The sequence below is a fragment of the Cicer arietinum genome, chromosome 3, assembly GCF_000331145.2.
Source record: "Cicer arietinum cultivar CDC Frontier isolate Library 1 chromosome 3, Cicar.CDCFrontier_v2.0, whole genome shotgun sequence".
NCBI classification, from domain to species: Eukaryota; Viridiplantae; Streptophyta; class Magnoliopsida; order Fabales; family Fabaceae; genus Cicer; species Cicer arietinum.
In genome coordinates, this window is record NC_021162.2 from 57,460,444 (window position 1) to 57,487,621 (window position 27,178).

Below are 27,178 nucleotides of genomic sequence, written 5' to 3' on the forward strand. Positions count from 1 at the left end.
ATGTGCTCACAACTGTTATGATTTTTATACAAATTAGTTATAATAAAATATTATTAATAACTGGTTTTTATATGAATTCTGATATAAGATGTTCATGCGTCTAATAACTGATTTTTATATTAATAACTTCTTCTTTTGATGATTTTTTAAAGAATTGAACGATGTGATTGAAATTTTATAATTTTTGAGACATCCAAATATTAAATATATATTTCATTTAATATATTTTCGCGTAAAATAAAAAATAGATTATTATTTATGCATAACCCGTCAACCCAACTCAACTCGTTCTTGATCAGGTCGGGTTGGTTCGGATCAGATTAAATGGAAAAAATACAGATTTAGAACTTAACATAACCCAAACATAATCGATGGGTCGAATATCGAGTTTTGTCAAAACCGACCCAACCCACGTAGGCCCCTACTCAAAACACACTGATATATAACAAATATATATATATATATGTATAATTCCGAAAACAAGCTAGGAAACTCTGATATCAAATGTTAAAAATAATCACAATTTATTTAGGTTTCTAATTTTAGATATAATTTTTATTATTAACAAAAATGTGGTAAATTATATCTAAAGTATCAACTACTGTAAAAATAAAGAGAAAGAGCAACAACTAGCAAATTCATAAAATATTTTTTGGACACCAAAATGATTATTCATAAATTTATTAGTTATATTTTTTAAAAGAATAAAGAATGGTATTAACTTATTACACACACAAAAAATATGAACAAACTATATTAATATGGTTGACAATATCAACGGGTCTAATTCAAGCCGTTCGTATACACGAGTCTTGTCATTCCTATAAATGTTTTATTGTTCTTCGTCCAATAAATACGGGTGATTTAGAGCTAATTTTAACTTAAAATCATATGTATGCATTCTTTTTACTTCATCTTTTTTAGTAAAATAAGTGATTTTTTCTTATTTTTTATTTATTTTTTTAGATTTTTTTATGAGTCTGTCTTCATGTACGACGTTGTTTTGTTTGTCGTCTTAGTGTAACGTTAGTTTGATTTTTCGTTTATGTGGTGGTCGTGATTCAATTTGATTCATGGTAGATTCAGTCAATAGTATGGACATCAACATTACATATATGGAAGCATGAGTATTTCAATTGATTATGTAAAAACATTTTTAGAATTTTCACTTTTTGCATTAACATTTGTCAATTGATTCTTAAATATTATTTGCTATGATGCTGGACTTCAAGTGTCGTGTGTATATTTTTAAATTTTTACATGCATAGAATGGAACAAAAATGTCAATTGATTCTAAAATATGCCATGTGATCCAAATAAAACATAAGTAGAGAAATCCAAAGGTTTATGATTTAAATAATGTTTACTTTGGAGAAAATACATGATGCTTTGAAGTGGATCGTAAAGAATTTGTCATCATTTGCAAAAGTTGTTTTGGGGTTTTAAAAAGTCGATTAGAAATAGTTATTTATGCATTTTTATGACTTTACTATAAATTTTGATAAATATAAATGTTTGGGTTATGATGCACGCTCATATGTTGTATTATTTTAAAGGAGTATGCATATAAATTGTTATAAAGATCAAATTCATGTTTTAATGATATTGTTGTTTCATGCAAGAAGTCTTCAATTTAGAATTGATTAACTCATATTACATGTGCACGGTAGTAAGAAAGTTGGTGTCAATTTCTTGATTATTTTGATATTAAAAATGATTTGGGTATATAATTTAAAATTGTTGTAAGTTGACAAATGTTCACGAAAAAAGTAATAGAAAATCTTAATAATTTTATTTATTGTTTATTTTATATTGTGATATTTATTTGAATTTACCATAGAACATATTTAAATATGAAACTTGAATTAATAAATAAAATTCATGATCCATGTATTAGTTATAATATAAATATGAAGAAATTGTATTTTTAATTGAAATGAAATTAATTCTTATTTGTTAAGGCGTAGATAACTTACATGTTTGGACCCACCTTATGATATTTGATTATGAGAAATTTTGATCATCATGTTTTGTTAGCTTATAACAATATATATATAATGCATTCAATATATTATATCTTGGAGTTGAATATATTGAAAAAAGAATTATAATTTTTAAATTAAGATGCTTATTAAATATAGTAAAAGGTAAAATGACAAAAAATTTAGTGTATGTGAGAATTGAAATGCTTGTTAATTAGATTATATTGAAGTCGTTGAAGATATCATTAGGGATGTGATACAAGCTCATATATAAATAATCACTAACGATAGAAACGATCAACTCAAACTTGAGTAACATCAAGTATTGAGTTCAATGATGAAACTACACAACTAGAGTGATTAAAGTACATGACAATAAATGCATCCCAAAGGAAAAAAAGTACTTTGACCATAAGAATTAATGTGGTATGGTGATGTTTCCTCTTAATGGATGTATAACATATATTTGTTGAAATGTATAATTATGAGCGTATTTCTAATATAGTCTACTTATATGAGAATGAAGTAGACCAAGAGCTTAACTCTTAAATTCTCATGAAAATGATATTAGGGCTTTACCAAATGTGTCATATTTATATTTCGACCAATCACTACTAGAAAACACATTTTAGCTGCCAATTTTAGCGTCGACCACCGACTCCGACGCTACATTATTTTTTTTATTTTAGTCAACATCATAGCGTCGGATTAGCCGACGCTAGTTTGTCTGATTGATAAAATTTAATTTTTTAATCCTATTAAAAATAACAAATATTTTGACTTAATCATTTTTTATTTATTTATGTACGTGTGCATTATTATAGGATCTATTTAATTAACTAAATTAAAAATTTTGATGTAATTTATCTATTTAATTTTGACTCAAATAACTTAATAAATTGATTTTATAATTAAAATTTAAATTTTAATATTACTATTAATTTTAACTAAAATCATAGCAAAAAACATTTTATTTAAAAATAGTTCTAAAATGATAAAAATAAGAAAAATTATAAAATAAAATTTATTTATTAACTTGTTATTATTTTCATTTTAGTTTTAGTTAAAAGAAAGGGAACAACTCTTTAATAAAGCAAAAAAGAAGAAAGGGAACATCAGGAAAAATAGAAACCCTTTTAATCCCTAACATCTTCAAGCTGGAGTTATGCGACTCATCTATTTCCTTCTTATTTCCGTCTATGTTCACAATCTGCAATGCGCGACATCCTCATTCAAGGAGAACATTCGATACGACAATGGCAGCCCATTCTATCTTCGTTTCATTCTTTCTCTTCCTCCTTCTTTTTTCCATCATAAAATCTATCTCCACCTTTTCAAAGGCATTCTACATCACAGGTAAGAACTTGATTCGCCACCGTGACATTCTTCTTCTTCATGGTTGTGTGTTATTTTTCTATTTATTTCTCGTTAATTGATTAAGAAAACTAAAAACCCCAATTTTATTTGGAAACCCTAACTCTTCCTCTGTGAAAAATCTGAAAATCAGTTTTTCTATGAAAGGTTAACTACATAGTTGTTTTACATCACCATTTGATCCATTTTATGTTCTTTAACTTTAAAAAACCAATTTTTATTTATAACAGTAACTCATTTTCTTCATAAATTTGAGATTGGTTTACTTATTGTTAATTTTTGGTTGATTGGAAATGTTTAATTTGATATCAGATCTGATTTTTTATTATCTATTTATGTCTCTCTTATATCCTCTTCCACTTTTGTGAATCCGATATGCTATTAGCTTTGGTGTTTCGATAATGAAACTGGTTTAGAATTCACACTGTGTTCCTTTATTTTTTGTTTTCATTGTGAAATTGTGAGTTTCAGAAACACTCTTTACATTTGTTTGGTTTGGGATTTGTTTATATCATTTTGCTGGCACCCCTAATATTTAGGAGGAATACATGGCTTAACACTGACCACTAGTTGCTAAGAGTAACCAGTACCTCCGCACAAAAGAAGGGTACGGTTGATTGAGAAACCTTTGTCGTTTTGTTGGAATTTTTGTGTATAGTAAAAATACTAAATTGAATCGTTGGTTTTTATTTGTATCTTTGTTTTTATTTTGAAGTACTGTGGAATTAGTTTCAGGATGGGAGTAGCTCAATTGATTTAGAACTGACAACATTATCAAGTGCCGATCATATCTAAATGACTCAAAGCTATGCAGACTTTCAAGGCTCTACATTGTTCAAGAAATAATCAAAGAAATGCCTAAAAATAGACCCATTGATACTAAAGGGAAGAAAAGGTTTAAAGGTATATGACTATCCTTGTTTTCAACCTATACCTTAGTGCTGTTTTAAGCCAATAGTTAAAGGAACTTTTGCACTGCCAACAAACAGTTTGGAGTTTTTGCACAACGGTGTCTATCTTTCAATAGTTAAAGGAATCTTAGTGTTGATTTAAAGGTTTGGAGTCTCTTATTATTTTGCAACTCATAGTGATGTTAAACCAATTCAGCTTGGAATCTGGAGTTATGATATACAAAATGTCATTTGTCATTATATACACTTGATTGCATGTTTAGTTTGGTCCTTCAACTTTTGTTTACATGTGATTGTGATCCCCTGAAATTTTTTGTTCAAATTTAGAACTCTTAATTTGTTAATTGCTGCAACAATGTGCTGGCAATTTTTTTTCATTATCTAAATCCTCATTTTGTTTTCTATCCAGTTTTTGTGGTTATGGAAATGAGATATGAAATCGGATTTTGTCCAGGAATATCTCTTTTTTATTTTTTAATTCCTCAAATGCCCTACTTTGAAACAATATTCCCTGAATGCCCTACTTTTCCGTTCCAATAGGAAGTCGTTCCTGGGGAAGCGACCTCCTGAAGAAGAAATTTTTTTATGTTAATAAGGGGTCGTTTCCTGGGGAAGCGACCTCCCACTGCATTGGTTTTTTTTGTTGTTATATTTTAAAAATAGTTTATTATTAGAATTATTAATTTAATTATTTAAAAAATAAAGTATAGTAATAAATTATAAATAAAATTTATATTTTAATTATTATTATTATTATTATTATTATAAATAATTATTATACGTATAATTAAAAATTATTATAATTAAAGTGATTAAATAATTATTATATTAAAATTTTAAAAAATAAATAAATTAAATGATAATAAAAATTAAATAATGATAACAATTAAATGAAAAGAAATTTATATTGATAACATGAAAATAAAATGAAATACATTAAATTATTAATTTAATTATTTAAAAAATAAAAATACTAATAATTAATTAAAAATACGTTAATAATTAATTATTAATAAATGTTATATTTTAATTATTGTTATTATTATAATAAATAACTATTATACTTTTAATTAAAAATTATTATACTTAAAATGATATTAAAAATTAAATAATAATAACAATTAAATGAAAAGAAATTGATATTGATAACTTGAAAACGAAATGAAATACATTAAATTAATAATAAAAAAGTACATCAATCAAATTTGAAAAAACAAAATACATTAAATTTATATCAATGATGTCCACCTAAATGACCCCCAGTCCCACATGTACGATGTCGCCGAACTCGTCTAGCTCTCTGAACAAGTTGCGGTTCTTCCGGTTCATCGTCATTTTGATCATTTTCTTCAATGTAAGCTGTAGATGGATTAGAACCACTGCCACCTGGTTCCATTACATTTTGGGATTGTTGATTATACATTGAATCAAATACAACATATGCCGACTCAGGAGTTGTGCACTGAGTTCCAAACAAATTATAGAGAAGCCCATCTTCTGTCGGATAACCGGGTGTTGGTATTTCTGGCACCGACGGAACGTAATACTGAGATGGTGGTGGATCATAAAATGGAACTTCAGTAGCGACGTGTATGTGAGGTGATGATGAAGACGGTCCTGCTGTGTATTGGTGTTGTGGGGTTGATTGGGAGGTCGATTGCACACGAGGATATGACGGCGGTTGTAAACGGGGATCACGAAGATATTGTTCTACAGATATAAACAATTTGGTGTGTTGTCTAAACCAAATCATATATTCTGTGCTATGACATAAAACACCTTGTACGATGTTACCTTGCAACACGTAATTATGGCGCTCATTCCAATGGTTTATTTCTTCCCTCCAAACCCAAGTCCAATTATCATCAATCCCACGCCTCATGTCGACCTCGTGATACGATTTCATGTCCTCTGGTGGTTGTGGTATTTGTTGATGTAAACCAAACTGGAGTGTGACCCTATCTGTATGATGTTTTTCAACAATATGATAACAGAGTAGATAAGTACATGCACTCCAAGTGGCCCTATCTTCTTCTGAAACTTCATGTTGGAACCCGAGATAAGGTCTCCAATAAAACTGACATGTAAAAAATAAGCTAAAGTAATTATAACAAGTATAAATAATAAAATATTTAAAAAAATTCAAATAAATGTGATTTAATATATTACTTCCTCAACCATCATGTGATCAATTGTTTTTCGATATCCTTCTACGTCGTTATGAGGAACTTTAGCAAAATTTAGACCACCAGAATTAAACCTGTCGAATATAATAAAAATAAAAATGTAATAAAATTATTAATATGGTAAGCAAGTGGTTTTAAAAAAAAATATAAAAATAATATAGTTACCTCTGTGCAAGTGGAAATATCCATGGTTTGGGAGATTATTTAATGTATTTTGTTTTTTCAAATTTGATTGATGTATTTTTTTATTATTAATTTAATGTATTTCATTTCATTTTCAAATTATCAATATCAATTTTTTTTTATTTAATTGTTATTATTATTTAATTAAAAGTATAATAATTTTTTATTATAATAATAACAATAATTAAAATATAATTTATTATTAATTTAATGTATTTCATTTCATTTTCAAGTTATCAATATCAATTTCTTTTCATTTAATTGTTGTTATTTTTATTTAATATATTTAATCATTTTAAGTATAATAATTTTTAATTAAAAGTATAATAATTATTTATTATAATAATAACAATAATTAAAATATAACATTTATTAATTATTAATGTATTTTTAATTAATTATTAGTATTTTTATTTTTTAAATAATTAAATTAATAATTTCATGTTATCAATATAAATTTATTTTCATTTAATTGTTATCATTATTTAATTTTTATTATCATTTAATTTATTTATTTTTAAAAATTTTAATATAATAATTATTTAATCACTTTAATTATAATAATTTTTAATTATACGTATAATAATTATTTATTATAATAATAATTAAAATATAAATTTTATTTATAATTTATTACTATACTTTATTTTAATTTAATATTAGTATTTTATTTTTTAAATAATTAAATTAATAATTTTAATAATAAACTATTTTTAAAATATAACAAAAAAAAACCAATGCAGTGGGAGGTCGCTTCCCCAGGAAACGACCCTCTATTAACATAAAAAAATTTCCTCTTCAGGAGGTCGCTTCCCCAGGAAACGACTTCCTATTGGAACGAAAAAGTAGGGCATTCAGAGAATATTATTTCAAAGTAGGGCATTTGAGGAATTAAAAAATAAAAAAGGGATATTCCTGTACAAAACCCTATGAAATCTCTGCAACATTAATGATATATGTGTGACTAATACTATTACATATATTTGCAGATTTTGAATAATTTTACCACTGCATTGCATTCTCTACAACCACTCAAAGTTCCTGGTTTCAAGTTAGACTTAAAATTGTTTAATGATAATTTTAGCATTGGAGAAGTTCTTGTTTGTAAGCTTTAAACTATTTGTGTGATTTATAATGGAAATGCTGGTATGACTGGATGTATTAAAATTTCTTTTTGTGGAAGATGTTAGTTCATTAGTTGCAAAGTAAATTAATTATTCTGTTACCACACATGTATATAAATTTATTATGTATCTTTGTAATGTATCAAAGTGTTAGTTAATTAATTTCAAAGCCAGTTAATTATTCTGATAGTTAGTTTGCATTTGGTTAGCACACATTCAATTGATTTTCATTCAGCATCTTTCATATTTTCTACCTCCAAAGGTTTCACATTCAATAGATTTCTAACAGTTCATAGATGAAGTTGTTCTTACTACGAATACTTTTGTGCTATATAAGTGAAAATACTGCACTAGTTTTTTATTAGACTGGGCTCATCAATCATCATCCTCTTGGGATGAGATTCATGGCTTTACATTTGTTGAGTTCATAACTAGTACCTTGACTCTCTCAAATAATTGATTTAGCCAATACTGCTTATATATATATGTCATTTAAGCAGGGATTGTATTTGTACTGTCATACTTACTAGCTGACATATGCTGATATTGATTTTTATATTTTTTTTTCAAATTTTGAAGGCTTTGTTGAAAATGGGATTCGTGGTGTCACTGTATCTGATGCCAGGGGGTTTGGTGCTCAGGGTGGTTCAAAAGAGAGGCAGGGAGGTATGTACATCGCTGACTAAAAGTAAATTAAAAACTGAAAATATATTCTATTAATAAGGCTTCTGCAAAGCAAATATGTATTTACCCTTCATTTAAAGTCAAATTTAAGTTCAATGATGTACACACCCTTGTTAACTTTTGAGACAAATTTGTGTTAATAGTCTAGAGGAGTTTTTTCTGTTGTCATACATGTTTAAAGTCAAATTTTTTTATAACTAAACTAGTTGTTAGAGTAGTCAGTTTATTTGAAGATGGACATATAGTTAATAAGTGATCATTGACTTCTAGTTCACTCTGTCAGAGCTTTCATTGTTTATGTTGAGACCCCATACTTACTAGGTATATTGCAAACGTACTTTTCATAATGCTTGGACATCTAGTTTTCTTTGTTATTTTGATTACTTTTAACTTCAACTAGTAGTTATATTGGGTTTTGGTTTTTAATGTTGGTTACAAATGAACAAATTACTTAGTCTATCCATAAATATTTTCCTGAACCAGAAAAACCACAGTCAAATAACTGGTCTTCCATATGAACAACCCCAAGACTTTTCTGCTCCTTCAAACAAAAATTGGGCGAGGAGCAGGGTGCAATACATAACACCCTCAATTATTTTATTCAATAGCTTTACCTGTTCTAGTTTGAATTCTCAAATGTGGAAAAGATGACATAAAATGTGGGGTGATCGAGTGATAGATGTAGCACAATCTCACTAATTTATTTGATGAATGTAAGATTCATTTGTTTGCCTTGATTTCACATTAAATTTTTGCGGTTCTAAAAACTTTGCTACTTTTTATACTACAGCCTTTTGTTTGTTTCATTAAAGTAAATCAATTAAATTATTCATTGTTCTGTTTGCCTTTATGTCTACCGATCCTAAACATGCAGCAAAAGAAATTAGTGGTAAATTTAGTTGTATTTGATCATGAACAATGGCTTTTGCAGGCTGAAACGTTATAAAGGATTCAAGGAGGGGAATAGACATTGAACGTGTGAATATAGTTATAAACTATGATATGCCTGACGGTGCAGACACATACTTGCACAGGGTACAATTTAAATCTTGTCTTTTTCTTGTTTAATTATTAAAATTGGTTTACATGTCCCTTTATTATATTAATTATCATTTCATTTGTTGGATTAAATTGTAAACAGGTTGGCCGGGCTGGAAGGTTTGGCACCAAAGGTCTTGCAATTATATTTGTTTCATGTTCAACTGATGTGGATGTTCTCAACAATGTATGGCAATTGACTCTTTTTTGACACTAATTTACATTGTATAGTTTTAGTAGAAAGCAGCCATAGCAGTGGCATGGTTCAGTGTAAATCACATAGGATGTCATATGAGCAATGTGGTGTATTGACAGTGATGCTGTGATTTATGGTTGTTCTTTATCAATATTGTTTTGGAGTTTCTGTCTACAGTTTGTTTTATTGTTAAATGAAGATTAGCCTATTGTCTTTGCATCTCCAGCATTACTCATTATTCACCAAGTCACTTATCACACATTCTTCTTTCTTATCTTTTTTATTACCTTAACCAAGCAAATCCATATATTAAAATTAATTTACATTGTATAGTTTTAGTAGAAAGCAGCCATAGCAGTGGCATGGTTCAGTGTAAATCACATAGGATGTCATATGAGCAATGTGGTGTATTGACAGTGATGCTGTGATTTATGGTTGTTCTTTATCAATATTGTTTTGGAGTTTCTGTCTACAGTTTGTTTTATTGTTAAATGAAGATTAGCCTATTGTCTTTGCATCTCCAGCATTACTCATTATTCACCAAGTCACTTATCACACATTCTTCTTTCTTATCTTTTTTATTACCTTAACCAAGCAAATCCATATATTAAAATTAATTTACATTGTATAGTTTTAGTAGAAAGCAGCCATAGCAGTGGCATGGTTCAGTGTAAATCACATAGGATGTCATATGAGCAATGTGGTGTATTGACAGTGATGCTGTGATTTATGGTTGTTCTTTATCAATATTGTTTTGGAGTTTCTGTCTACAGTTTGTTTTATTGTTAAATGAAGATTAGCCTATTGTCTTTGCATCTCCAGCATTACTCATTATTCACCAAGTCACTTATCACACATTCTTCTTTCTTATCTTTTTTATTACCTTAACCAAGCAAATCCATATATTAAAATTAATTTACATTGTATAGTTTTAGTAGAAAGCAGCCATAGCAGTGGCATGGTTCAGTGTAAATCACATAGGATGTCATATGAGCAATGTGGTGTATTGACAGTGATGCTGTGATTTATGGTTGTTCTTTATCAATATTGTTTTGGAGTTTCTGTCTACAGTTTGTTTTATTGTTAAATGAAGATTAGCCTATTGTCTTTGCATCTCCAGCATTACTCATTATTCACCAAGTCACTTATCACACATTCTTCTTTCTTATCTTTTTTATTACCTTAACCAAGCAAATCCATATATTAAAATTAATTTACATTGTATAGTTTTAGTAGAAAGCAGCCATAGCAGTGGCATGGTTCAGTGTAAATCACATAGGATGTCATATGAGCAATGTGGTGTATTGACAGTGATGCTGTGATTTATGGTTGTTCTTTATCAATATTGTTTTGGAGTTTCTGTCTACAGTTTGTTTTATTGTTAAATGAAGATTAGCCTATTGTCTTTGCATCTCCAGCATTACTCATTATTCACCAAGTCACTTATCACACATTCTTCTTTCTTATCTTTTTTATTACCTTAACCAAGCAAATCCATATATTAAAATTAATTTACATTGTATAGTTTTAGTAGAAAGCAGCCATAGCAGTGGCATGGTTCAGTGTAAATCACATAGGATGTCATATGAGCAATGTGGTGTATTGACAGTGATGCTGTGATTTATGGTTGTTCTTTATCAATATTGTTTTGGAGTTTCTGTCTACAGTTTGTTTTATTGTTAAATGAAGATTAGCCTATTGTCTTTGCATCTCCAGCATTACTCATTATTCACCAAGTCACTTATCACACATTCTTCTTTCTTATCTTTTTTATTACCTTAACCAAGCAAATCCATATATTAAAATTAATTTACATTGTATAGTTTTAGTAGAAAGCAGCCATAGCAGTGGCATGGTTCAGTGTAAATCACATAGGATGTCATATGAGCAATGTGGTGTATTGACAGTGATGCTGTGATTTATGGTTGTTCTTTATCAATATTGTTTTGGAGTTTCTGTCTACAGTTTGTTTTATTGTTAAATGAAGATTAGCCTATTGTCTTTGCATCTCCAGCATTACTCATTATTCACCAAGTCACTTATCACACATTCTTCTTTCTTATCTTTTTTATTACCTTAACCAAGCAAATCCATATATTAAAATTAAAAACTTAAATAAATTTACAATTAGCGTCAGCTACGCCCGACATTGAAAATTATTTTATAATTTTCAATGTTGACCAATAGCGTCGGCTGGACCGACGCTGCTTATAACTGAAGTTGACTTTTATTTTGGGCGTAGCGTCGGATAGACCGACGCTACCATTTTTTGTTGACTTCATAGACTAGCGTCAGATGGCTTTTGGCCGATGCTAAATTCAGTTTTTCTAGTATTGAATGGTACTGAGATTACATGTGTATGTTATGCATGCTTGTTCTAATGAATAGTTGGTTCAAAACTTGTCTATCGGTCTATTCAGAGACGAGTGAAAATATAACTTACTAAGTAATGTTTCAAATTGTAAGATACCTTTATCTGAAACTATGAGATTTTCAGAATAAAGGATTTAGATATATTTTGGAAATGGTGGAGGGTTGTGAGGGAAATTTTCAAAATATATATTTGGAATTTTGTAATAGCTATATTCATGTAGCGAAATTAAATAACTAATTAATGTATCATTTGTTCAAGTGATTGCAATATTTGGGTGTAACGCATCTGTTAGCCATCAAACTAATGCATATATTGAGTTACTAAGCGTTACTAAGAGTTATTTTCTTTCACTAACTAGTATGAGTTTCTTCATAAATAGAGACACTTTAGATACATAAATAAGAACACAATTTTTATGTTACACGAGTCAAATTTCTGTCAAAAATATTTTTGAGTCATTTCTTTTTTTCTCTAGTGTACGAGAGTGAACTTTTATTCTGTAAATTATTGTTGATCGATATGATTGATGTGAATGTGCAATTTACTTCGCTTTGAAATTTATTTGTGCAACCTTCATTATTATCAATTTCATATTTTTCTTGTTCAGGATTTGTTGCATAGCCCAAAAAGATCCAACATTTTGCCGTTAAATACTATTAACTTAGACGTTGCGAATTTATTCACATATTTATCCTTTTTAACTTTTAACGACTTTAAATTTGTATTGTTTTTGTTATAATATATTAAATTGAATGAATAAATATTTTTTATTATTAAAAAAATGTTATAAACTCTAGAGTACCGAATTAAAAAAAATGTTATAAACTCTTCGTTATAATATATGCTCATTTAAATTAAGAACAATTTTGAATTTCCTGGTATATTTGTTGGTTTCCTATTGTATGGGCTGCAAATTAAATGAGCAGACTATAGCCTATTCACACAACTCTAGTTTCTGTTTTTGGTATACCATACTCAACTCTATTCAGGAAGAAATAAAAAAGTACCCAACTCAAGTTAATTCTCTTAGGGACCAAATGCACATGAGTAAAAAAAGGACTAAATGCACATAATTTTTATATTTACAAGACTTAAAACAAATACAATTGTTATAAGGATAAAAAATAATCAATTTTATAAGGATAACAAGCATATTTAAACTCGGAAAGCATTCATAGTAATTATATATTATATAGCAATTAAATCTTCTTATCTGTAATAAAATTGTAAGATATGAATCAAATTCTTTTCAAATAGAATAATTTCCGTTTACTACAAATTGTTTGATAGAATAATTATGTTTTTTACAATGAAATGTTAATTTTAATTGTTTTATTTGTTTAAGTTTTTGAAATTAACTTAAATCTAAAAAAATAGTATTTTTTGGTTAAAATGAGAAATTGAAGATAACTTTTAAGAAGAAAGTTTTTAACAAGTTGATAAATAAGAGAGAAAATTAATATATATATATATATATATATATATATATATATATATATTGCTGTTAAACTAATACAAATTCAAATTTACTTCTATTTTACATAAAAAATGATCTCAAAATTTATCTAACAAAAGAAATCTCTAAATTGTTTGAAGTGATAATCTAAATAGACACAGTGCTAACTCTAAATTATTTTATCTTATAATCACTTTCATCTTAATTTTTTTTATAAAAAATATTCATTTTAATACTGAAAAAAGGGACATCAATGCGACCAATAAAGTTTTGCATTACTTAATTTGAAATACTTATTATAATAACTTATATACCGCCTAAAATAGTTATACATTTTACATTAAATGATATTTATGTATTGCATCATTTTTAATTTTGGTAATTACGCTTTTATTTTACTTTTAGTTATACTCAAATAATTTATGTGAATTAAATTCACTCACAACCGCATATCAATTAAATTTATGTTTAAATCTGAATTGTTTTTCTTTCGTTAAGTCTGAAACTCCTCGATTAAAAAAGTTATACTAAACTGATTGCAAAATTTGTAAATTTTTTGGTATTGTTTCCAATTTTATTGTAAAGCTAAATCTATATAATATAATAAAGCAAACATGATATTTTGCCAAATTTGACCTGTGTCAATTAAATACAGTGTTAGGTAAATAGGAAGACAAATATAAAATCTCTATTAATAAAAATAACCACTTCATTGTGCCGATTTTTTTTAAAGAAAAAAATAAAACTTCCATTACACTACTATATATCACAAGTTGACATGATACGTCACTTGAGAATTTAGTAGTCAACTAAAAATAAGAACAACGAATCAAAAATAAAATACAATCATGACTTTAAAAGTAATGGTTAATAGAAATAACCACATCATTGTGCAAATTTTGTTTTAAGAAGAAAAAAAAAAACTTCAATTACATAACGATTTGATGTGAGTTTGAGAATTTAATTGCCCAATTAAAAAAATAAGAAGAATAAATTAAAAATAAAATACAATAAATTACACAACGACTTGACAGTTTTTTTTTTTAAAGTAATTGTTTTTTAAATACTATTTTAGCAACCACAACTTCAAATTAATTTAATTATAAAATTTATCTTATTTTTCGAATTCTTTTAGTGCCACTTTTCTGGTTAATTCTTTTAGTTCCTCGGCTAACCGTCTTTCCTCGATAATATCTCATTTTCGACTCATCCTTGTAAATGTCATTCATATTATCTCATCTATACACAATTCTTTATGTTTCTCCGATGTCTGAAAAGAAAAGAAAAACAAACAACTTTTGTTGTTTCAATTTCTCCAAAAAATGAGTTATGAAATTTGATTGTTAAAGTTGTGCAAATGTGGTTTCTGTCTGATCTAAATGTCAAATATAAATTTTATGCTATGGAAACGGTATTGATGAAACATAAATTTTATGCGATGGAAATGGTATTGATGGATGACAAGGTTTAATTATTTGTTTTATATATTTAAAGTTTTAAATTATACCTAACAAATTTCTGTTTCATATTTTTAGGGTGATAAAATTCAATCAACATTGCGAAAAACTCTTATTTCTCGATTTGAGACTAATATTCATGAGGGAGATGGGTAATGTTAGTAATAATGGCCTCTATTAGTTAAAGATATGAGAGTTATTAAACAAATTATCAAAGATCGGTAGCGGAATATATTCATGAGCAAATTGCAAATGTTATCAATATATGAGAACAGAAACAATGCTTAATTCAGAATGTTAATCAATACAGAAATTCATTAATTCATACATTCAAGAATAAGCATTTATGCAATATCAAAATAAAGAGTAGGGATAAGAAACAAGTGCACCAAGATTTATACTGGTTCAGCTATCAGTTTGATAGCCTACATCCAGTCCTGAAATCCAACAAGATTTCAGCATTTTCCAATAGAATGAATTGAGAACGTTTTACATATTGTCCAGCTCCCACACAGCCTATCTATCTAACTCACTCACTTCTATTTCTATACCACCTGATCCTTGGAGTTAATCGTCGAAACTTCTTCTTGATGATCTCACACCAACAAAGATAGTTACCAGTTTCCTTACTGGATTTCTGAACCTTTCAATTTACAGAAAATTGTCTTTCTCAAAGAATTAAAGAATATCAAGACTTTGACTCAATCACAATAGTATCTCACACAAAAAGTATTTAGCCAGTGAATGTTTTGTGTGTTGTAAAAACTTTTCTCTCAGAGTGTTTATCAAAGTTATTCAAAGGTTGTCAAAAAGTTTTTCAAAAGTTATTTTCAAAAGTGATTGAATCTGCTTATATATATTCAGAAAAACACCAGGATAATCGATTGCTCAATCGATTTTATAATGTTTTAAAGCTAGGTAAATCGGTTGCCCAATCGACTTTCGCATGTCTTGTTTTTCTTGAATCTTGAACATATAAGCATGAATCGATTTGCCAATCGATTCTTTTAATACATAAATCAGAACTGATACTATGATTGTATCAGAATCGATTGAGTAATCGATTATAGGTGTTTTGTTCAAACAACGAGATCAAAACAATCGATTGCTCAGTCGACTTCATAATCACAGTCATAATCGATTTAGCAATGAGTTGAATCCTTTTTGTAACTTAAACATTAGCTTCAACCGATTCGTTAATCGATTGTGCTGATCACAGTGACTCAGAATTTTACATCAATCGATTTTCCAATCGATTGTGCTGATCAAAGTGACTCAGACATTTACGTCAATCGATTGTGCTTGTTACAGAACCTCAGCTATTTTGTCAAAATCAATGTGCCAATCGATTTATTCAAAGTAGTTTTGATAAATGATTAACTGCAATCGATTGCCTAATCGATTGCCACAAACTTGTAGTTTAAGAAATCTAATTCAATTGATGTCCCAATCGATTTGTTGGATCACAGAACTTATTCCTGATTTAAAAACTTTGTCACAATCGATTTGTCAATCGATTGATTCAATAAATGGTTGGTTCTGTGATTTGAAAAATCGATTTCTCAATTGATGTCTCAATCCATTGTCCAATTGATTGGATTAAGCCCAGAACTCAGGTTTCACTAAAAACCTTTAACTAATCGATTGCCCAATCGATTCATGTAGTGAAAACTCTTGTTCTGAGTCAGACAATCGATTTATCAATTGATTCATCAATTGACTTATTAGTTGATTGATTTATATTCATTGGCAAAGACTTAAGTATGAGACCATAGTGATTAGTCTACTAAACTAACTACTATGACACCTAATTACACAACATATATTTGCATCTTTCTCAAGCATATCCTCCAACTTTGGTTGATTCCTTGAGTTGCAAGCTTTTGTTCCAAGTGTATGGTGTCTGCTTGTTTGTCTGAAATGTTTCTCAATTCAAATCATTAGATCAATCAAATATTTCATATGTACTGTATGTTTGGGAATTAAATCAAAAACATGATCAGGGAAGCTCATGACTTACATGTACAATTTTCGTTCTTCTCTTGGTGTTGCGTCTAACTCTGGATCATATAGAACAACCGGACTCATTCCAAATCAGTTTGGTCACAGCCTATCCGTATTCATTCATTTCATTACCATAATTTTGAAATGTTGACATAATTACTTGATTGGTAAATTTATTTCAATCTATCATTGTTATTTTATTTTAGTTATTGACAGTTTAATCATTATTATTTTAGGAATGATGTTAGTACAAAATTTAAAGTTATTGAGTTAGAGTCACATGGGTGAAGTTTTATTTTCTTTATGTAGTATAAAAATTGAATGTACATTGCTTGGATCCTATATTGATGAAGTGAATGCATATTTGCAATCCAGTTATTATTAAAATGTTGTTGTACTTGGTCAATTTCTAAAAGTGAAGATGTTCAATAGTAAAAGCCAACTACAAAATGCAATGAATTGTATTAAACTTTTATTTAATATTGAAATTCTTTTTTTCAAACTCAAGTAAGGTTAAAAGTAAACTAGAAGTACTACCAACTAATTTATTCAATTTTTTATTTATTAAAATACTAACTTTATACTATAAATTGATATATCCAATGCTTTTATAGAACATGAACAATTTGAAATACTATGAAGAGAGGACAATACTTGCTCCGACTCATGATAATGTAGATATCGTTAATGATTATGTTTTATCATTAATTCTAGGTGAAGAAAATGAATATATTAGTTCAGACTCAATTGTCCTTTATGATAAAAATTGTGTTGTGTAGAGAGATTGGTTCACACCTAAATTTTTGAATGACATGAAATGTTCAGTGTGATCATGGAAAAAAACATCGGTGGTAAGATTTATATTCTAGGATGAATTTGATTTCATCTGATCTAGCTTTCCCATTTAAATTTCAGAAGACAATTTTCATTGTCGTTGTGTTTTGCAATAATCATAAATAAGAGTTAAGGTCAATCTCTTTATCAAGTTTATTTGCATTTAAAGCGATCTATATTTACTCATGGTCGGTGGCTATTTCAGTAAAATGTATGAAAATATTAAAAATTGTTATTTTAGACTAAGAAGGAAAACTATGTGCTGACACAAAAAATGTTGTGTACAAACAAATTTTCAATAATACATAAACATGTACAAAAAATGTTCTTTTTACGGTTTAAATTTGTTTATTTTTTTGTATGGAATGTCTTTAGTATCAATGCCGCCAATAATGTTAATTCAAATTATTACATTATATAAACTAATATAATAATATATCTGGATTACGGAGAAATGAATAAATATCAGAATCGTTGATTTAACAATCAGTTAGTTTCCATTCTCAAGTCTCAACCAAACCAACAACCATTCCAATTCAACATTTTTCCAACCAACAAGACTCGCAGTTGAACACTAAGCAACCTTCAATTCAATTCAATGGACCTTCTTCACTCCACGTCTTCTCTCTCACTTCTTCTCTTTCTCTCTCTACAATGTCAGAACCACATTCCACTCCTCCTTCTTCCGCGCCCAACGGTGAACCTTCGCTGTCATACGAAAATTCCTCTGCCGCCACTCAATCTCAATCCAGGTCGCCTGACCGTCCACGCGACTCTCGGCGCGTCAGCATCACCTACGGGAGAACCTACTGGAGTATCGTCGACGACTCCGCCATTGTTAGGGATGATAAGTGGTCCTGCTTCGCCGTTATTTTAAGCTTTTGGTTCTTCGGTAACCGAATTTTCCTTTCAATTCAATTTCTTCCTTTTACATTTCTTACTACAATAGAAAACTAAATTTTTCCTTTTGAACACAATTACTGCTAATTTTGCTCAGATTTATGTAAAAAATAATGAAATTGCTGTTGTATTGTAGTGGAGACCATTTATTAGCTCATACTCAATTATTCATAAGGCAAATGTAACTACATGTCAGTTAAGTTAGTTATGACAGTTGGATAAGTTAGGCATGTAACTACAACTATAATTTTGTAACTGTACATTTGAGGTGAGGCTTGTAGATTAGCAATGTATTTTTAGTAATTTCAATGAGATACTTTATACTTCATTTTGTCCATTCACAAGTTCTAACATAGTTGGTATGAACTTTGAATGCATTTTATATGCTGCCCTTTTTTAGTTATGAAATTATTGTGTAATGTTACAGTTGCGGTGACAATGATACTGGGTGTTTATGGGTCAATGAGCGTGGTTTTAGGTCCATGTTCTTCAATTGTTTTGCAACCTAATCCTGTGTTTGTGCAATCTGTGAAGGTCAGTTTTAATAACTGTATGCTTTTGTTGTTTTTTTATCTGTTTACCTTTTGTAGTAAGTTTTTCAATCATTTCGCAACCTAATCCTGTTTTTGTGCAACTTTTATATTAAGTTTTTTTAATCTGGATTTGTTTGCATTAGGTAGAAAACTTAGAGGCAAAGCCAGGACTCATTCTTTACGGTACATATGAATATCCACCTCTTGATGTTGTTTCCACATGGACAGAAACTCATAATATATCTATTCCTTATGGCTCAGATAAGGCAAGTATATGTACTTTACCCTTTCCTGTCATTTGGAATTCTACTGCTGCAATACAGAAAGCATTTATACTTGATCTTGTTACTGAACCCTCACGTTTCCTGTGATTTAACTAACACCCTTTTCTTATGTCTTCCTCAGAAATGGAAATATTATCTGAATAAAGGGTCTGAAATAAATATTTCATATAGTTTGAGCTCTGAGAGCTCCACTATTTATCTTGTAATTGCAGAAGGTATTCTTTCTACTTGAGATTTCAGTGGTTTCTCTTTTCATTTAATGTCAATTTGTTTCTCGTGCAACTATATTCACTTGTCACTTAGTGTGCGTTTGTATCCGCGTTTGACAAGCATGATTTTGAATGAATTTGATTTTATAAAATTGATTTGGTTAAATTGAATTTGAAGTGAAGTGATTCATGTTTGAATGTTTCCAATCTAATTCAAAAGCTACTTTTTATCACTTTAGCCAAACCAAAGTTTGGAGGAAAAAACAATTTTGATTCGAAGTTACCAAATATCTCAGTTTTACTAAAATCACGTTTGATATGAAGCAACATAAAACTGAATAAAAAAGGATGAAATCTGAAGCTTGAGTTGATAAACCACCAAAAATAATTCACAAATTTACCGAGTTGGGTAGCATACTGCATACTTCAAGATCAGATTAGAAAATCACAAAAACAAGAATCGCACAACCCTCAACTCAAATAAAACGCAAATCAGGTAGAATAAACCAATTCCTTGGGCTTCAGTTTCACTTACTAATTATGACGCCTTTCTATTTTATTTTATTTTTTTGGCTTTTACTTGATATGTAATGAGTTTCTTCAATAGAGCTATTTCTTGTTTAAGAGTTCTCTTTGATCTTTATTGGAGTGGAATGTGTTTTTTTGTTAATGTTTTTGCTAGAGTCTGTTAATCATGTGGTAGGTTTCCTTCTGGCAGAAAATATATGATTTGAAGTTTCTTTTCGTTGTTTCTTTTTCACTTCCATTCCTCTTTGTTTGGCTTCACTAATAATATTAGCTGAGAGATATTTCTTTTGGAATCTTATTGGGAGAAATCTTTCTATTTAGACGGGTTTTACTTGCTATGGCGTATCCATTTATTACAATCCTGTTGTGTCTCTTACAGAAATGTCTCTTCTTTTATAGATGTAGTCTCTTACTGAACAAAACAAATCTGACAGAGTTTTATTGGCAGGACTTGTTTTCTGTGTTTTTCCAATATGTAAGCTGTAACAACCTCTAAATACTCACAATGGAGCAGATCTTAATTTAACTTTGAGGTGGAACATACTGATAATATTCCACAATCCATGTACAGATAACATAACTTGTAAAGACTTTATATCACGAAACCAAAAATTGACTGAACTCATAGTTGTAAGAGAGGAGAGAGTTGGTTCAAGTTTATCTTTAAGACCTTACCTCTATGCCTGAGTTACATCAGTCATAAATATTACATTTAGATTGTAACATTTTTGCAAGTAGCACTGCAAATATGCAATGTGCTCCCTATTTTAGTTATCATGAAGTTCAAGTCCATTGTAGTTTCTGCATATTTACATTACATGTAGTTATTATTAAGGATATACCAAAAATTTGCTGGCTATGGTATATTTAGTAAGTGAACATGTTATTTTTGTGCCTCTCCTTGCAGGAGCAGAAAGCCTCTCGGTGTGGCTGGAGAACCCAACATATCCCAATACGACTCTGTATTGGAATGTGATCCGAGGTAAGAAAGTGGTAAAATAAACTGTATCTGTTTTTATATCAGTCATATACTGATTTTTTTTTTCTTCTTCAAGGAACTGGTATGATTACGCAGGAAATATTCAGGTCATCGAGTTATTATGTGGCACTTGGTAATTTGGAAGAGGAGGTGGAGGTATTTTCATATTTCTACACCATACTTGCTCCTGTAGTTGCCATAATTAATATGATCTCAAGAATGACCGAAAACAAAAGTTTTCATTGATTATGAAGCCGTGATGTGTTTATTTTTGGGAAATCTACAAACAAAAATTTCTGTTAAAATATCCTTAAAATGGGTGAAACTGATATTAAGTTATTGGACCTTTTGTTCAATGCAGAAAGATGAAATTTTTAGAGATTATAAAATGTGGATTGAAGCTTAAGTTCTGATGCTGTAGTTTGCTTGGTTACTATGATTTAAAATGTGAACATAACCTAGTCACCAACAGAAATACTGCCAGACCAGATGACATTTGCTCCACTACTTACTCTTCTTGTTCATACCACCAATATCCCTTTGTTGTTCCCTCAAACCTGTGTATGCATCTAATACTGTGTCTTAGCATTCAAAGTCCTTTGATAGATTGACCACAAAAGAAACAAAGATCTTGCAAATCTCGGTTCATTGAAACCAAATTTAGAACTGGTTGTTTAGTGTTTTATTCACCAGAACATAACTATATTAACATTATGGCTTCATAACCAAATTTAGAACAGGTTGATCAGTATCTTATTTTCTATTTTTCCTCTTTTTGCATATAGTTAATGTTACACAAAAGGCCTTGCATTCAATTAAAATGGTGTTAGAGCAATGCTTATTCTGGATCAGAGTGTTCTGAATGTGGGAAAATTGGTATTTGATGCAAGTGTTGTCATAAGATTTTGCTTATATTTCTCATTGAAGGTGTTTTTTTACCTTAATTTTGTTTTTAAAAAAAATTGGGAATTAGGAAAATTATTATTCATTAAAGTGGAACTAATGATTGTTTTATAACTATCCGCCAAGGATTTGAGCCGATACTCATGGACACCTTAATATAATTCTAACAGACTTATAAATTTGTAGGGCAATGTTTTTATTTTTTTCATCATCATTGATCATTCTTAGTTATTTTCTTTGGTCTCTTCTTGTTGAGTAGGTGGATTTAAACCTCACTGTAAGGGCCTTGTTGCATAATACAACGAATGCTTACTACAAATGTGCTCTGACTAGTAGTCCATGCAGTTTAAACATGTTCTTTCCTGATGGAAACACAGCTGTTTTAGTTTCACCTGGTCCTCAACAGGCAAGATTATCATCATATTCTTTGCTTCAAATAAATAGTCATCCTTAAAATTCTTAATGAAACTTCAATTTTTTAATGAGGCAACCTAGTTTTGGTTTAGAAGACATATATATTTCAGTTCCTTTGCTTTTCCTGTTTATTTACATTTTCTTTACTTTGGTGCAGAACACATCCAATGATGAGTGGTATGTCAAACTGAACTACGGACCAAGATGGCTTACATATATTTTTGGCATAGGTAGCCTCTTTATATAGTCAGCATCCAACGGTATTAATCCTAAATGGTTATATACGTTACTTAAGCTACATCTCCCTACAGGTGGACTGACTGTGCTTATGTTTTGGGCCTGCAACTTCTTGAACAAGGTTCGGAGTTCCCATGAAGATAGAGTAGGATCCAGAGCTGAAGGAACAGGACCTGAGCGAGCCCCTTTACTTTCTCGCAAAGATGACGATCTTTCAAGTTGGGGTTCATCTTACGATTCCTTATCACAGGATGATCAGGATCTTGACTTTCTCGCCGGAGGTTCCACTGATGGGAAGTTTTTAGGTGATGGTGAAACCAGTAATAACACACAGCGTCTTTGTGCAATTTGTTTTGATGCTCCACGGGACTGTTTCTTCCTTCCGTGTGGGCACTGTGTGGCTTGTTTTGCATGTGGAACGAGGTAAATTCATTGTTATCAAAACAAACATATCCAAATTCCTGAAGCAATTTTGTTAGTAAATAACTCATAGGTATGAGACCGGTGTCAGGCAGTGAGAGGGACTGTTCAAATCAATTGACCACAATTTTCTGCAATGTCAAAAATCACAATGTGACCGCAAAGTAACTGAGATCACGATTTAAAACCTCCACTGAAATATACACTTCTCTCATCATTTTCCCCCGATATTGTCTCATAGTATTTAACTAAAATATAAAAACTAGCACAAGTCTGCAAGTTCCCATTTCAGAAGATTTAACAAGGATAATTTCTTAAGAATTCTGGTTCCTCCCATATGGTTTTGACATGTAAATTAAAATGTGTTGATCTACAAATCACATTTCCATTTCCTTTTATGTTGATGTTGATGTATGTCCAATCTTATCAATGCAGGATAGCCGAGGCAGCTGGCACGTGCCCCGTTTGTCGTAGGAACATGAAGAAGGTGAGGAAAATTTTTACTGTTTGATCAGTGTACTGAGTCATGAACCAAATGAACAGCCATCAAAATCGCAGATTACTTCTTTCAATGTACTCAATATTTTTCTGCTTATAATTACAATGGTCTAGCTAATGCTACCTGCTAGTGAGGGTTGTATTGGTCATGTTATTGCAACAAAACCTGAGGGTGTAAATGGGCGGGTATTTTTCAAATTGGAATGACCAACCGTGAGAGGCCATGTAATTGGTGTATGAATGGATGGATGGATGAATATCTGAATATGAATAGCACAATAATTGTACTGCTAATCCCATGTACTTGCTTATGTTTTGGAGAAAATATACCATCTATTGTCAATCTAAAGTCTTTTTACATGGTAATCTAATCACATTTTATCATTATGTACTTTGTTATCTTTATTTTTAAAGTATCTCAACAAACATCTATATGGTGAGATGTGATTAGATGACCGTATAAAACTTTTTTACACTGTCAATGTACATTCATTAAACTTTTTATTTTTCTACCGGAAAATTAAAAAAGTCAATTAGACACTGCAAACAATTATTATAAAGAATAATACTTGCACTCAATGATTTTCGTTGACAAATCCAATGCTTATTAGACGATGACGACAATCAAGTGCTCTAGGTGAACCCTTCGGTAGAAAGAAAGTCAACTCCAATGTATTTGACAATGACACCAAAGTAAGGTTATACCTCAAAGCTATCGGGTACCTCATTTTTAGTATGGTCATCCATTTTTCACTCTCTTAAAATTCTAAATTAGATATCTTCAATAAAATCCTTATTTCTTCAACATGTCTCTTGAATAATAGAGAATACACATCAAAGTATTATCTAATCTTCTTGTCCAATTGTTGACATACTATAAACCAAGATTTTTTACCTCAACCTAGTAATGTTGCAATGGTGCAAAATCCACAATTTTCATATGCTTCAACATTAATTGATAATTAAATAGAGGAAATTGGTTCAAAAATATCAATAGTTGAGATAGTTGTTTTCCTTAGGGCTGAAATGGTTTCTTTCTTGACTACTAAGATGAATGCTTTGCTGACTTTTGATATAGTTGCTTTGCTGACTTCTGAGATGATTGTTTTTTGATTTCTAAGATGATTGATTTGTCAAGCATTGAGATATGTCCACATTCTCAAAATATGAAGGTTCACGATGAAAATCATATTATTTTAGTTCTTTATCTTCTTAACTTATTTAACTTTAATTTTATCAGGTTGTAGACACATATAAGTTGTATCTAAAAGTGTAAGTTCATGTACCTCTTTAATGTCCTTTTGCCAATATTATTAAGTATTCAAAATTGTTTCCATAGTGCATCCATCACATATGACATGTTCAACTCTACATGTTCAACTCTGATCTTAACTCTTCATCATCTTGTTGACCCTTTATAGATATTTTCCTCTAATGAATATGAATTGCAGACAATAGCATCCAATAGGATAGCAATGCCACTCATCTTATAATATGTCAACAAACAAGTACATGGTAATTCATGTATTGTTCTATTTGAGCAACCACATGTCGCTTTGTCAATACCTACCAAGTAAACTATCAAATATTCTTTAGCAATGTGTTGTATACCTTTCCGTAATACAAACACAGAGCAATCTCCTCAAAACATGATTATGTTTGTCCTCCACAATGTTGATACTACTGTAAAATGATACTTATCAAGTTGTGACTTCAAGATGTTGTTCACTTTTTTTCAACTTGTATATAAGTCTCTTTTACTATCTTGCAACATATTTTTAAATCTCTAATGAACAAACTCAACCCTGAACACAAATAAAAAAATATATCAATTTATTTTAAACGAAAAAAAAAGTATATCAATTAAAAAAACTAAATTAACAAAGAGTTAAATAAGTTTTTAGTTCCTATAAAACTATTGTATTTCACTTTTAGTTCCTATAAAATAATTTTCACTTTTTGTCTTTAAAAAAATCATTATTTTCAATTTTAGTCTTTAAAGTAGGGACTAAAATTGAAAATTGTGATATTGGTAAGGACTAAGTGCGAAAAATTTTTATAAGGACTAAAAGTGAAATACAACAAATTTATGGGGATTCAAAACTTATTTAACCTATTAACAAATTTACATATTAAACCAAATTAAGTTAGAAAATTTGCATTTTATTATCTATTTATTGTTGTATTCTCTAAATGAATAATTCGATTAGTCCACGCCAGGGGCAGAGCATAATTATGACAAGGGCGTCGCGACCATCCCAAAGAAAAAAATTATAGGTAAAATGATCAAAATACTCTTATTTAAATTAGAAAATAAGACATATCCAACATCCTAAAATTTGTATCTTCTCAAATCTCTCTCACTCTCTTGACTTAGCCTCATCATCTAATCTCTTCCCTCTTTCTCTCTTTCCAGTTTTTAGAATTGCCATCGGCTAGCCCGTCGTCGTCTCTCGTTCACCTCCACCGGCATCTCCCTCGTCGGCGTTTGCTCCACCAGCATTTGCTCCTTGATGGCCCACCCAATCCTCACTATATCTCGATGTCTCCCTCCTCGGACAGCCCTCGCACACGCAACACGATCTCCGCCACCACTATTGTACCCTGTTAGATAATGTTATTATATATCAGTAGTAAGAGTATTTTAGACATTTCTATTCTTTTATATATATACTAATTGTAACCCTATTAACTGAAGTTTGGTTCATTCTATGTTATGAAACCCTAGAGTGGTTGTCTCTTTTCTTCCTCTTTTCATTGTTAACATGGTATCAAAGAGCTTTGGTTGATTTTGGGATCTACTATAAATAACAGATAGATTATTTTGATAGGAAAGACAACCACCAAAAGAAAAAAGAGAAGAGTAACCCTGTTCCCGATTTTGTTAAATCAGTCTCACAAAAATATCGATTGCGCATTCGTTAACCGTTGGATCAGGATGATTTTTGGACAGAAGGTTCCTAACATTCTGGTCTTCGTCTTCAACGGTCGGATTGGAAAAACGATGTCTGTAGAGGGAGAAATAGGACTCGCACAGCACCAGATTATCCCTAATTTATTTTGTCTCAGTGATTGTGTTTTTCGTATTTTCCTGTCATTATTTGTTATGGTTGGTGCTAAGGATGATTCTCTTCAATCACATTGGAAAAAACATTGTCCGAAATTGGGGAGAGCACATAAGAAGAATTTTAGGGGGCCATCGTCCAATGTTGTTGCTTCTGCTCCTTCTACCATTGGCTCTAGTTCTGGTTCTGTATACTCATCTGAGACTGTTTCCCAAATATCTGATATTGCAGAACAACTTCAAAATAAACTGCTTGTTTGTTATGATCAGTATTAAGGAGTTGATTTTGGTTTGGTTCACATGCTTTCAATTGTTGTGGTTCTTTGCTGATTTGGTTGGTAATTTAATTGTTCGTCTCTCCTATCTCTTTGGTTGCTTTCTTCTGTGTTGTCGCTCTCTCTCTGTT

At 29.9% G+C, this 27,178-nt stretch overlaps 2 protein-coding genes and 1 long non-coding RNA gene across 5 annotated transcripts; 2 read left to right on the top strand and 1 right to left on the bottom strand.

The window, feature by feature from the left end:
• Positions 1-3,065: 3,065 nt before the first annotated feature.
• Positions 3,066-11,640, top strand: LOC140919532 (uncharacterized). Of its 3 annotated transcripts, XR_012162169.1 has the most exons (6): positions 3,066-3,338; positions 3,896-3,963; positions 4,092-4,259; positions 8,340-8,426; positions 9,376-9,479; positions 9,586-11,640. It is a non-coding gene; the product is annotated as an uncharacterized lncRNA (long non-coding RNA). The 3 variants fall into 3 exon arrangements; XR_012162167.1 differs by lacking the exon at positions 3,896-3,963 and having other exon boundaries at positions 3,068-3,338; positions 4,086-4,259; XR_012162168.1 differs by lacking the exon at positions 3,896-3,963 and having other exon boundaries at positions 3,068-3,338.
• On the bottom strand, positions 5,418-6,545 carry LOC105852934 (uncharacterized). The gene is made up of 2 exons (XM_012719783.3): positions 6,437-6,545; positions 5,418-6,344 (listed from the first exon to the last, which is right to left on the bottom strand). Exons 1-2 carry the CDS (start codon positions 6,449-6,451, stop codon positions 5,502-5,504), a joined length of 858 nt encoding a protein of 285 aa, XP_012575237.1. The 5' UTR covers positions 6,452-6,545; the 3' UTR covers positions 5,418-5,501.
• A 6,645-nt stretch (positions 11,641-18,285) lies between the features above and the next one.
• Positions 18,286-24,051, top strand: LOC101489056 (E3 ubiquitin-protein ligase APD2-like). The gene is made up of 10 exons (XM_012719784.3): positions 18,286-18,695; positions 19,131-19,237; positions 19,380-19,502; positions 19,642-19,735; positions 21,165-21,239; positions 21,313-21,392; positions 22,399-22,545; positions 22,711-22,783; positions 22,865-23,213; positions 23,646-24,051. The coding sequence occupies exons 1-10, from the start codon at positions 18,458-18,460 to the stop codon at positions 23,719-23,721; spliced, it is 1,362 nt and encodes a 453-aa protein (XP_012575238.1). The 5' UTR covers positions 18,286-18,457; the 3' UTR covers positions 23,722-24,051.
• Positions 24,052-27,178: the final 3,127 nt, after the last annotated feature.